This window comes from Terrapene carolina, unplaced genomic scaffold (genome assembly GCF_002925995.2).
Source record: "Terrapene carolina triunguis isolate 2854851 unplaced genomic scaffold, T_m_triunguis-2.0 Scaffold88, whole genome shotgun sequence".
Taxonomy (NCBI): domain Eukaryota; kingdom Metazoa; phylum Chordata; order Testudines; family Emydidae; genus Terrapene; species Terrapene triunguis.
In genome coordinates this window covers 22,940,812-22,953,981 of record NW_020664439.1, presented here as the reverse complement: position 1 = coordinate 22,953,981, position 13,170 = coordinate 22,940,812, and the positions used below count along the sequence as shown (strand labels likewise).

Below are 13,170 nucleotides of genomic sequence, written 5' to 3'. Positions count from 1 at the left end.
GTGAGTTGTGCCAAGTGCTCTTTGGCAAGCGCTGAAGATAGGGTGTCGAGGTGTCCGGTTGTTGATCGGAAAGTCTGGTCAAAAAGGGGACCCGACAGTGTCCGGTCAGATCTACTGACCAGACACCCAAAGTCTGGTTACTGCAGGCAGGGAGGCACCGAGTCATCAACCGTGCCAGCCCCTACTCACCCAGGGCCGCCTCCTACCTGTGTCAGGCAGCTGCAGCTCCCAGCCCCGGCTCTGCAGGCAAGTCCCTCCTGACCCACACGCGAGAGGGGGGAAGAGGAGAAGAGCAACGAGCGACAGGGGGAGGGGGAAAGAGGAGCGAAAGGAGGGGGGTCCTCAGGAGGAAAGGGTGGGACAGAGGCAAGGCCGCAGGGGGACAAGGCGGGGCAGGGAAGGTTCCAACACTCCTGCTGGAGGGTCCGGTTTTTATATATTACAAAGTTGGCAACCCTAGCTGAAGATCGGGGCCATAATCTAGAATTCACTTAGTTCTTTCTTTTTATTATGCACTTCTATTGACATCACATGTTATGTAATTTTCTAGCATGAGTTTCTCATCTTCAAATTAGACAACATCGTTATGGGGTTAGTCATGTAAGAAAAAAAGGAGTGGAAATTCACTGAGGCAGGTGAGACTATAACTGGGCAAGTAAGCAGTTGACCTTGTATCCTAAGCACAGAAAATGTAGCTCTTTCATATGAGTCTTAAGGTCTTATTCTGATCTTACAGTGGTGTAACTTCAGTGGAGCAGCTCATCACATACGCAATTGTGGAAGTGAGATCACAATCAGGTCCCAGCTCTTAGTATAATTGTTGAGAAAAGTATTTTCTGCTCCTGTCCTGCATGTAAATTAGTTGTGTCATGGAAGACTGTCTATGTAACTAAATGCAGGACTGGTCCCTTAAATGACAATAAGAATAGAAACTCCAGTTTTTGACAAGCCAAATACTGGCTTCAGGATAGAAGAAATATATTGAATTACCAGATATCTCTAGTGCTAAAAGGACTGTCATTCTTAATTCCTTTGGTCTGGAAAAAATACTTCAATTCACAATTAAATTATGCTTTTAAAATCAAATTAAATAGGAAATTCTTGACCATATGTAATTTGTTACTTTTAAGAATATGGAAGTATACAATTTATTAACAGAACAGATTTTTGTATCTGGTTTCCAGAGATCATATATTAAATATAACACAATTAAGGGAGTTTTCAGTTGAAGATTCATCTGGTTAGAGTATATACTCTCCTGCTGTTGAGGAAATCTAAGGGATGATGTTTACATTTAGTTTAAATTCTTCAAAGATAACACACACAATAACTTCAACCCTACATTATTGACAATCAGAGGATATTATCTCATATTGAAGGAAATTACCAAGGCCAAAAATTACAATACCCGGAGGGTCCATGACGCCTCCACATCTGCACAAGAAAGTTCACTGTTTTTTTAAAGGTTCAAAGCCTGCTTGCATTGCTTGCGTGAGTAGACCTATTGAAGTCAAGTGTGTAAATCAAATTGCATGAGTGACGAAGCAGGATTTGACTCTAAGTACATTGATTATAGGACTGCTTTTTCAACACATCTACTCCATAACTCTTAGATGGAAGCAGTATCAGCCTGATACCTTCCATGAGTTGAAATGAGAAAAAACAAAAACAAAATAAAAACCAACTGCCCTAAAAACGAAGATTTAATGACACATCTTGGTATCTAATATTCATTACGTATGTTTTTAAACAAGTATCTTCACACAATAATTTTGCACCTTACTCCACTGACACTGAGGGTCTAATAGTTCACACTGAAGTCTCCAAAAATGTAATTCATGTCAGTCCTGTTTAATCTTAAATTGACCATTTGTCTGTCTGTCTCTCTCTGCTCCTCTTCTGCAGAGTTTGAGGATATTCTCTTGTGTAGCCTAAGAGACAAAAGCACTTTCAAGTTCTTTGCTTTGTCTGAAAATTTTAAATTTATTGGTCCTTTTCCTCTACATGCCATGTGCTACTTAAAGGAAGACTAATTTTCATGTCCTTACTGTAGTATATTTCGCTGTCAGGAGCAAATTTTTTTTTTACAAGCTAGTGTGTTTTAGCATGTGCTATTCCTATATTATCTATTCCTAAGATTATTTCTTGCAGTCAGAACTCCAAACATTTTCATTCCAATAATATTTTTTGTAATAAGTTACTATTTTCTACCGAGATTTGCATTGTATAGATGTGACAAAAATGGCTGCTAACAAATCTGAATTAAACCTGAATTTAGACTATAATGACAATTAGTACAAAAGGACACATTTTTAGGAGCATGTCTGCCTTTTTTTTAAGACATCTTTCAGCTTCATCCCAAGGCCATATGAGTTCTTATTCATTGAAGAAAACATGGGATTGTGTTTTACACATTCTTAAATACCAGCAGGCTCAGTTATTCTCACATGTTCACTAAGAATCTGATACAAAGCCCACTGAAGTCACTTGGAGTCTTTCCACTAACTGCAGTGGGTTTTGAATCAGGCCATAAACCTAGAAGTTGAAACGGGCTTTCATTTTCTTTTAATTTTTCTTGACCCTTTTCTGATTCCCCAAAGAGCTTTCATTATGGCATAAAGTTGTTCTTCATGCCTAATCATGTCCACTGTAATTCATTCCAAACTGTGTATTAAAGCCAAAAGCAGCACTGTGGGAAAATACTGTTTCCCTGCCTTGGGTTTCATTTGTTGTGAAATGTTTCATTTAAAATGGGTGGTGACGTTTCTCTCATCTTGCTCCTGCATTCTGCAACCAGGCCTGACACTCATGTAGACATGTAATCATCATCCAGGTAACTAAGTAACCCAGGGTATTTAAGAAGGTGTAACTATAACCTGTTCTTACTTTTACACTTGGATGGGTACCATACAGGCTGGTCTGTGGTAGTGCTGAGCTACTAAAGAAAGATCTATAGAATTTCAGACATGTGTTTTGGAAAGTGTGCTAGGTGCATTGGGTACAAGTTGCTCATTCTTGCCTTCCTCTGCATTGTGGCTAACATCTTGCTTTACTTTCCCAATGGTGAAACAAGATTCGCTTCAGAACATCGGCTTAGCAAGTATGTGGCATGCCTTCATGGAATTATAGGAGGAGGGATTTTGGTAAGTAACTAAAGCTAGCGTGTTTTAATTTGTTTTCTTACTAGGAACATTAAGATTAAAGATTCATATTTCTCTGTCAGTTGTAGGATTTTTGTCTGACTGCTTTTTTAGCAAGTCTTTACACCTCTGTAATTTTATAGCATATATGTGATGTCATATAAATTATTACTATTAATCACACTATTAATCTGCCATCTTGTATGATTTAAATCTCGGGAGCATTCCCAGTTTGTATGACAAAGAAATGCAAAATAAGGTCCTGCTCCTTCAGTGGGACTACTCATGTGAGTAAAGTTACACACATGTGTAAATGTTGGCAGGTTTGGGCCCTGGGTTTGTATTGTATTTTATAAAAGTAGTTTACTATTAATCTATTCTCCTTTTTAAAATGATTATATTTGATTAAAAGTAGTAACTATTTCTTCAAATGTGCCTAAGACTTCTGGAAGGCATTGGCTGCTGCCATGTCCTAGGTGTTTATTCAGGGAAATTCAACAGTTGTTTATTGTCACACCAGTGTGTTAGAAAAAACAATGAGGAGTCCTTGTGGCACCTTAGAGACTAACAAATTTATTTGGGCCTAAGCTATTGTGGGCTATTACCCACTTCATCAGATGCATGGAGTGGAAAATACAATAGGGAGGTATAAATATACAGCACATGAAAAGATGGGAGTTGCCTTACCAAGTGTGTTAGAGAAATAGGCAAGGAGGATATACTGCTGTTTCTGAAGTACTGAAACTTTCACTACAGGGCAGCAGATGGTTAATTTAGGCCCCGATTCTGAAATGAGCTGTATGTGAGCGGAACCCTGCATCAGTGCAGATCCCGATTGCAAGATGGGGACCTTGAAGCTTATATTAAAAGACTTACTTAACTATGTGACTATTTCCAGCTTGACTTTAATGGGCCTGCTCAGTGCGTAGTGTTATGAACCTAAATAAGTCTTTGGAGGATTTGGGCACTAGTATGTCATTTAAGAGCCAGCAGGTGCCTGGTTGTGGTTTTCAATTGAAGAATTTTTTTTTTTACTTTTCCATATGTTTTAAAGTATGTGTGTAGTGCTCACAACAGATATTTACCTCCTTCTTAAGGGTTGTGTGAGCAATCACTGGATAGTGTTTATCAAGTGCTATGAGTACAAAATATGACTAAGGCCAGCCATTGGCTGAGGCCTCAGCAGTTTCTGTGTTTAATCCACTAGGTCATGCTGCTCACTCCCTTTTCACCGCAGGTTGAAAATTTGCAAGTGTGAATTTTTTATTTTAACTGATTCAGAGTGCAAAATCTGAGAAGTGTCAATTCATCAGAAGTTTTCACACAAATTCTGCAATTCTATGGCAGTTTTGTGAACTTGAAAACAAAGGAAAAACATTTTCTACATGGAATATTTTGCCCAGTTCTACCAACAATAGAAACTTCTTGCTTTTTGACTCCATTCATATTAGATATCCCGAATAAGCAAAACACTTGCAACTACTTTTCAGTAACTAGTGTCATCATACCTCATTATAGTTGAAATGATCAAAATAGCCTAGTAGTGTGGTCAGTGGTGGATTAGCCATTGGGCCAACGGGCCCGTACCCAGGGGCCCTGGCCAATTGGGAGGCCCCAGAAAAATGGGTGTCCCCACACCCCGACCCGCTCTGCCCGCCTGCCCGGCGCTCCTGGTGGGGAGCAGGGTTAAGGCAAGAGGCTTGCTCCACCTGCCCGGTGCTCCAGTCGGGGAGCAGGGTCGGGATGCGGGGCTTGCTCCACCTGCCCGGTGCTCCAGCTGGGGAGCGGGGTATGGGGGCTTGCTCCGCTCAGCCCGCCTGGCACTCCTGTGGAGCGGGTCAAGCCCTCATGCCCCAACCCTGCTCCCCGGCAGGAGTGCCAGGCGAGGGGATGGGGTGGTTCAAGCCCTGACCCCATTTCCCCAGCGGGAGCGTGGGTGCGGGAGGGACTGCAGGTGGAAGGGGTTCAGAGGGGCCCCCATTTACTCTGGTCCAGGACCCCACAAAACCATAATCCGCCCTTCTCTCAGTGAAAACTCCCATCTACTTTGTTGAGCACTTTCGCTGAGAGAGGACTGCAGGATTTGACCCACAGTGTGTCAAAAACGGTGTTGGATTGACAGGGAAGAATATTACTATTATTTATTGGAATTGCAGTAGTATCTAGGAGCCCCAGTCATGGACCAGGATCCCATTGTGTTAGGCACTGTACAAACAGAAAAAAAAGAAGTTCTCATAGTTTATCACAGTCTATCCCTAAGCCTAGTCTTGCCCCTTTTGAAGCCAAGGGGAGAACTCCACTTGAGTAGAATGGGGGTAAGACTGAATCGGCTATGCAGAATTTTTAAATAGTGAAATTATAAATCTAAATAAAAACAAAGTGAGGACAGAATTTGATATGCATGGCCTGTAGACGTCTGCTCTGGGCCCTGCGCTTTGGGGGGCTCCGCGGGTCGGTGCGATTGGCTGGTGCGGTCGGTCCCAGAAGAGATGAATCCGTCACTTCCGCCCTGGGTCCCCTCACTCCGGGCCCCACGCTTTGGGGGGCTCCGCAGGCCGATGTAATTGGCTGGCTTGGTTGGTCCCAGAAGAGACAAATCCATCACTTCCGCCCCGGCCTGCACCCCCTAGGGACAGCCCTGCCTGTACGGTAGTTTACCAAACACTCAGGCACAATTATTTGTTTTTATGTAGATATTCCTCCCAGCTGCAGTGTTCATTGGACTAGAACACGATAATTGCTGTGGATGCTGCGGGCATGAGAACTGTGGGAAAAGCTGTGCAGTAAGTGAGCTTTTTGCTTAATCATTTTTGGATGGTCCCTCAGCGGGAATGGTCAGAATGCTGAGAATCACTTGTGTGTTTACTCTGCAGATGCTGTCCTCTGTTCTGGCCGCCTTCATCGGAATCCTGGGGTCCGGCTACTGTTTCATCATTTCAGCTTTAGGTTTATCCCATGGCCCTTACTGCCTCTCTGCTGTAGAACAGAACTGGGTCTATCCTTTCACTAACGCCAGTGGAGGGTGAGTAGTCTGTTTACCAGCAAGCTGTGCACTGCAGTATATAAACACCATGGACTTGATACCCTCCTATAAAACACAGTAAGCAGTAATTACACTGACACAGGTTTGCACTGGTGTAAAATGAGAGGAGAAACTGTCCCATTATTTGCTCCTTACTCAGATGAGTAGTCCCATTGTTTCCATAGGACTACTCACATGAATAAGGACTGCCTTTTGGACCCGAAACTAGTCAAGAGGGAGAAAGGCTGTTGATCTTTATAGAAACTAATGGATCTACTGTATTTTCATTTTGGGGGCCTAATCATCTTCTGTACAGCTGAGGAGCAAGATCATAAGGGGTGTCAAGCATCTGCAACTCTCACTAAAGTTTCAAGAGGCGTCAGCACCTGTGAAATCAGGACCAGTGTGTGGTCACTAAGTTATTTGTGTTTGCAATAAACTGTTTGTTTCCAAACAGCACACACCCTCTCTTCCTCTCCAGCTCTCACCCTGCCTCACCACCTAATTGGCTCATAGATTATTCCCCCTCCAGCAAAGCTGATGGGTACCCTCAGGCTGAAAGAGAATTTTCAAGACCATGTAAACTGGGATTCACAACTATCCCAAGCTTTACAAAATGACTGCCAAAGCGGCATCATTCCTTATCATAGGAAACACTCTGCGTGACAGGCCTCTGGATATGGCCCTTTTTAGCCACGATAGCCTGGAAATATTTCTCAAGCAGCCCAGCAACCGTTCCCTAGCATTCTGCAGGTGGTCATCATAGTGCTTCTTTCAGAAGCTGCATTTATCATCAGAGACCCCTAGTGTTTCAGTATGAATGACAACCTCCTTCCCAGGGACTGTGAGCATCACCCATGTAACTCTCCTGTCTACGCAACTGTGGGAGATCCACAAACCAAATTCTGATTCCCACCCCTTCCCCTACCCCGTCCTGTGGAAATCAATGACAGACGACACAGTTTTAGGACTTTATTAACAATCAGTTTAAAAAAAGGGAGACCAGAAACACATTATCCTGATGATCCTATACATTTTGAATGCTTAAGATTCTGAAGCATATTGAGAAACCATGTGTCATGGAGGGTGATTAATAGTAGGGTTATTAGAGTTAAGAAGCAAGATGCAGAAGCCACATATCAAAGATCTTTAAATTAGTTTAGAACATCTTGGTTTGGGAGCATTTCCAACTCAATGTGGTAGAATTTACCCAGCTGTTGCAGTTGATACCAAGGTATGTTCCCAAGCTTAAACCCTGGACTTTACACACAGTGCATGTAAAACAAATTATTTCTGAAGGTACCCTCAATATAAAAAGTGTGACCAGATATAAATTCGCACAATAGAACTATTTGGTGTGCCCAAAAGCCCCTAGATTTCCCTAGTTTGGGATTCTCCTTTTGTGGAGTGAGTCCCCATGAAACATAGAGTTGGCATAGCTGAGTCCTACATCACTTCCAAGTCAGCCCCCATGTAAGGGGCATAGTAAGTGTGTGGAGTGCATGCATGGTCAGAGCACGATGTACTCCAGCAATATCTTACTGGTGGGTAGCCCCTTGAGGCCTGTTTCCAGAGCAGTGCATGTCTGGTGCCAGAGCAGAGCTGGCTGGCCTGAGAATCAGGAAGCCGCACCTACATTCCACTGGCCCCCTGAAGCAGAGAATCTGATTTGAACACATCTGGCTATTGTTTGTCATGATGGTTTCTTTAACTTTCACTGGCACAGAAAGGAGAAGAGTAATTTTTTGCTGAATACTCTGATCAGATGGTTGGGCAGGAGCTGCAGGCATTTACTTTTAGGACACAGTGAGTTAATCCTGTGGTCAGAGCAGTTCAAGGGCGTTTGCAGATACCAAGCAGAGTGTCTCATGTAAGACGGTAACAAATGGAGAGCAAAGTTCCCTTTGGATGCAATCACTATCTTAAAATAAGGGCCAGATCCTGCAAGGTTCTGAGCCCCATCTGAGAAGTGTTCAGTGCGCTCAGCTCATTCAAAAGGCTGCGCATCATTTAAGTCCCTTTGTGGCGGGACAACGACTCACCGGCATGGCGCCTCTTGCTGGTTGTCCAGGGAATTAGCTCCTTCCAGCCCGGAGCGCCCTCTGTAGGCTGGTGTCACGCCTGCCGCTGGCCCCCATGTCTCTCCTGGACCCCGGTGCCCTTTGTCCAGGGGTTCTGCCCACCGCAGTACCCCCTTACTCTGGGTCTCCCCTCCCAGGGGAAACCCCAACCCCCTATCCCTACCTTACTTCAGTGGCTACTGCCAGTCTCCATTTAGCCCCCGCTCACTGGGGCAGATGACAGTCTGTTAACCACTCATCATTGGCAAGGGGGGGTTGGACTAGCTGCCTCTGCCTATCTATGGGCTGCCCCTCTGCAGCCCCAGTACTCTTTTGTGGGCCCTTAACTCGGCCTGCAGCCTGGAGCTTTGCTAGGCTGGAGTTCCCCAGCTCCCTCTGCCCTTCCCCAGCACTGCTCCACCCTAGGTACCCTCCTCAGCTTCTCAGGCAGCCAGGTCCTTCTCTCTCTAGGAAGTGTCTCTGTTTCTTTCTGGCCCACCGCCCTCTTACAAGGGCCAGCTGGGCCCTGATTGCACTGGCTGCAGCTGTGGCTGCTTTCCCTATCAGCCGAGCTTTTCCCCTGCCACAGCCCTCTCCCAGGGCTGTTTTAAGCTCAGGGCAGGAGCGGGGTAACCACCCCACTACACCCTTGCAAAAGGGCAACCTCCAGCATGCTGTGTTCTACACCAATTCCATCCTAGCCCTCATCCTAGCAGCCATTCCTAGGAGAAAAAGGGCCAGGGCCTGGCCATGGCCAGGCATAACTTAGAGCAGCCCAGTGACTGCTCTAAATTATGCTGGGGACCAGGTCACTCCATCTGACTCTGGAATTGGGGAGAATAAAAAGGTGTGTTAACGCTACCTCTGTCCCCTACAACCCTGTGCCTGCCCTCTATTTATACTTAAAAACAAAATCAAGGCTAGGTTTATCAAAAGTCTATACCTAATAACTGCTCTTGCATTCTAGCGTGTCAGGGAGTTTTGCATGAAGCAAACCTTTGCTTCCCTCATCCTCACTTACAAGGTTAGTAGTATCTGAATTAGGTCCACATATTGCAACTGCTCTCTTGATATACATTAAATACCAGGGAGTGACACGCTTCACTGAATCATGAGTTTCTAATACATTTTTAATTGATATGAACAGGTATCTGCTTGAGCGTGACAGGTGGTCTGAGTGTCGGGAGCCAAGGAATATCGTGGAATGGAACTTGACCCTCTTTTCCATTCTTCTGGTCTTGGGGGGGATTGAATTAATTCTGTGTTCCATCCAAGTAATCAACGGTTTTCTCGGAGGAATATGTGGGGTTTGCTGTAATCGGGAAGAGGTAAGTGCATCTATTCAAGGGATCATTTGATTACAACCACACTTCCCAGATAATAAAAAGCATATAGCCTAATGTATTATCCAGTAACTAAAGTACATCAGGGTCTAATCCAGGAGAACATTCAGTTCCATTATTTCCCTGTCATGGCTCCTCTTCTGAAGCTCAGGTTCAGTAAGTGAGCTTTGAGCCACATTGTTCACAAACACCCTGGGGCATTTGACTGTAATACAATGGGAGTGATTTTGGGCAAATGATCAGCTACATGCAAGGAATTAGATATGCACATGAGAAGGAAATCTCCTTTTCTACCTTTTGAAATTATTGGTCACCTTAGCCATGCAGGGAATAAGGTATATGCTTCAGGCACGAAGTAAGTCTTGTGGTAAGGAAGAAATTCTCTGTCCTAATCTCCTACCCTGCCCCCATTTTACAACATTACACAATTGTATGATAGGTTTGCGGCTTAGTTTGTTTTTGACCTTTCACTGAAACATCTGCAAAACTGCCAAACTGATTTCAGTGGGAGCAATATATGGCCAACTGAGGATGCCAGACAAGCAGGTCTATAGTCTGCTGCGCTAGGTTCACTCAAGTATCCTGGAAACACCCACTCTCCCTGGCATCCACTCGGTCTTTATTCCCTCACTGTGCCTCTCCGTCCTCCATAGCTTTTATTCTTTTGTGAAAGGAAAAAGCTGGCATCTTTTACAATGAAAAAGATCAAAGTTCTCAAAAACAAAAGAAATCGTGTACAGAATGATGGTAAAACTTGATTGCCCTTAAAATGCAACAAAAGCCATAATGATGTCTGCTCAAAGATGTTTCAAAAGGCATTCTTTATGCAGATATTTAAAATGTTTTTTTGGAGAAGATGTTTCATGTTTATTGCACACAGCTTTAATCATGGATAATATTGACATGGTAGATTATGATGGCACCTTCGAAGCTGTTGTCTCTGTCTCACTCCTCCTCCCCACCATGATCTAACTGGGGACATTGAGACATATTTCTGGTTCTGTCATAAATGGATTTTTGAGGATTAGAGGGCATGGAAATAGATCCACAAGCTGAATACACATTATACAGCCTATTGACTTTACTTTGTACAATGATCTATTGGGTTAACAAAAGGGATAGCTCAGTGGTTTGAGCATTAGCCTGCTAAGCCCAGGGTTATGAGCTCAATCCTTGAGAGGGCCGGTTAGGGATCTGGGGCAAAATCAGTACTTGGTCCTGCTAGTGAAGGCAGGGGGCTAGACTTGATGACCTTTCAAGGTCTCTTCTAGTTCTAGGAGATGGGATATTTCCATTAATTTATTTATAACAAAGTATGTGATTCTGTGATTTTGTTCTCCCTCATTTAACACATATTCTTTTTCTCCCCCCACAGAAATACGTTTGCTAGAACATCTGCACCTGAAAATGGGCTAAAATCACTGTAATTATATCTTTGTGGTATTCTGTAAAACATGTATTTGAATGTCTTATTTTGTATTGCACATACTGTAAATTATAAAGAACAATTTATTCATGTTACATTTCTTCTTGCCAAACTATGCACTGTCACTATTAATTCACAGATTGGGCCAGGTTCTGTTCTTGGAAAGATGTGCAGGATTCCCAAAGAACACAATAGTCATTATGTGTTTGCACCTGACAGCAGAATTTGGCCTACTGTGATTTTTGTCATAAACATATACCTAGCATACAAGGATTTCATTGGTTTATTTAAACATAATGCAAGTAACTGGGTACAGTGTCTCACCACAGGCATGGTAGTTCTTGATTTTCATACGGAACCTGCTTTTTCCATTAGAGTTCCATTGCCATCCTGACCTTGAAGCCCCCAGTAGGAGCTGTCACTCACAGAAGGAAGGCTGCTTTAATTGGGTCAAACCAAATACCACGAATACCATGTTTTTGGTATTCATCTAGTCTAACAGAAAATACAGATGGTGCCAAATAATGGACAGACAAGGGTAGGCACATTCTGAGGAGCCCTATCTCCCCAGGAAAGACGTGGAGATAGAACAGTAGGGAAAAAAGACAAGTCTGAAGAAAGGAAAATGGGGAGTTGGGAGGGGAGTAGTAACTTGGATTGTTTCAAACTTCTTTCCCTCTCTATTTGACAATAAAATAGAATATATACACCCACCAGCTGTCAGTGTTTTCTTTCCGGTCCAGAGTTCTATTGCTCCTATAGCTTTGCTGCCTTTTAGCCTCTCCTCCGCCCACCCCCATATCTCCCCAACCCCTCTGCCTTCTTTTGCTGTTTTGTTTCTCTTGATCATGTCTACATGGGAATTTTTTTTGTATAAGCTAAGGTGTGTATTTAAAGTGCTTTAATTATAACCCTCTGTGGCCACTCTTAGTTCAGCATAACAGTGGCTTGTTGTAGTTAAGCTTGTATTACTTGGGAAGGGGTTTAACCTAATCTGCAAAAAGTCACTCTTATACTAGAAGAAGAGTGTCCACATGGGGTTATAAAGGTAGAGCTATAGTGGTCAAACTTTTTCCTATGTACATAAGGCCTTAGCTCTTCTGCGATCTCACCATTTCTTTCCTCGACTCTTCACTGTTGGGAAGGATCGGAGCACTTACCTTCCTCTCCAGCTGGGAGGAAGATGCAACTTCCAGTCCCTTCCATTCCCTGATTATTGCTGGTAGATAAATAGGTTCTTTCTGCCTCTCTTCTGCAATGTCATAAATCCACCACTGGTAGTACCAATGGAGCACAAGTGTAGATAGGCTGCCATTGGTCACCAGCATTTAACTACCATGTTGTCTAAGCCTGATCTGAGCAAGTTTAGACACATGATGGTTAAAATGCCTGAAAGATGTTTACACTAGAGCTTCCACCATTGCTACCACCAGTGTGGCTGCATTAGGGGTAATGTAACAATGAGAGACTGAGGAAAAATGCTGGAGAACCTGGAATGCAGCTAGGGGAAGGAGGTGTAGAACCAAGATCTGACCTGCAACATGTTTTTGTACAAACAAACCTATTTACTAGGAAAAGTTCTGGTGCAAACTTCTCAACCCAAGAACTGCAGGTGAGCATTAGCAAGTCCCTGCAGGAATCTGAGTATAATTTTAAAAAGATAAATAACCCTGTGACACATAACCATGCTGATGTATCCTGTCTGCCTCAAACCAGTCCTGTGATTCTCTCAGAAGAGAAGATCATCATGCAGCATGAATAAACTCCAAACACTATGTGATAATTTGGCATCATCTGACCTCATAGATGTAAATAGTGAGCAAAATGGAGACAGCTTTCGTCCAACATCATGTGTGAGAAGCTCTGTCACAGTTCAGGGAAATGCACCTGTATTCTCCCTCTGTGGTTCACCAAGGGCACCTGCTTTAGGATTCTGGTCCCAGCTATAACCTCGCTTGGGCAGAGACCAGCATCTCTTTCCATTCTGTCCAGGGATTTAAGGCTTCACAGCTCCATGAACAACACTGAGATATCCCCAGCAAGCCAGACTGCCTAAAAAGGCCAACACTTGCATTTTTCTGTCTCTCTGCAGGCTCTGACCAGTCTAATGGTGGCAGTTATAAATTACCTCACAGCACCTTGTAAGCAAGCATATTTATTCTTAAGGTAGAAGCATAAC

At 43.5% G+C, this 13,170-nt stretch overlaps 1 protein-coding gene across 1 annotated transcript; it reads left to right on the top strand.

The window, feature by feature from the left end:
• The first annotated feature begins 2,966 nt into the window (after positions 1-2,966).
• On the top strand, positions 2,967-11,265 carry TM4SF1 (transmembrane 4 L six family member 1). The gene is made up of 5 exons (XM_024208463.2): positions 2,967-3,143; positions 5,834-5,923; positions 6,014-6,162; positions 9,370-9,550; positions 10,941-11,265. The coding sequence occupies exons 1-5, from the start codon at positions 2,967-2,969 to the stop codon at positions 10,953-10,955; spliced, it is 612 nt and encodes a 203-aa protein (XP_024064231.1). The 3' UTR covers positions 10,956-11,265.
• Positions 11,266-13,170: the final 1,905 nt, after the last annotated feature.

Coding starts and splice junctions, on each gene's coding strand:
- TM4SF1 (XM_024208463.2), top strand. CDS start 2,967: ATGTGTTTTGGAAAGTGTGCTAGGTGCATTGGGTACAAGTTGCTCATT. Junction 5,924..6,013: donor ACTGTGGGAAAAGCTGTGCA/GTAAGTGAGCTT, acceptor TTTACTCTGCAG/ATGCTGTCCTCTGTTCTGGC. Junction 6,163..9,369: donor TTCACTAACGCCAGTGGAGG/GTGAGTAGTCTG, acceptor TGATATGAACAG/GTATCTGCTTGAGCGTGACA.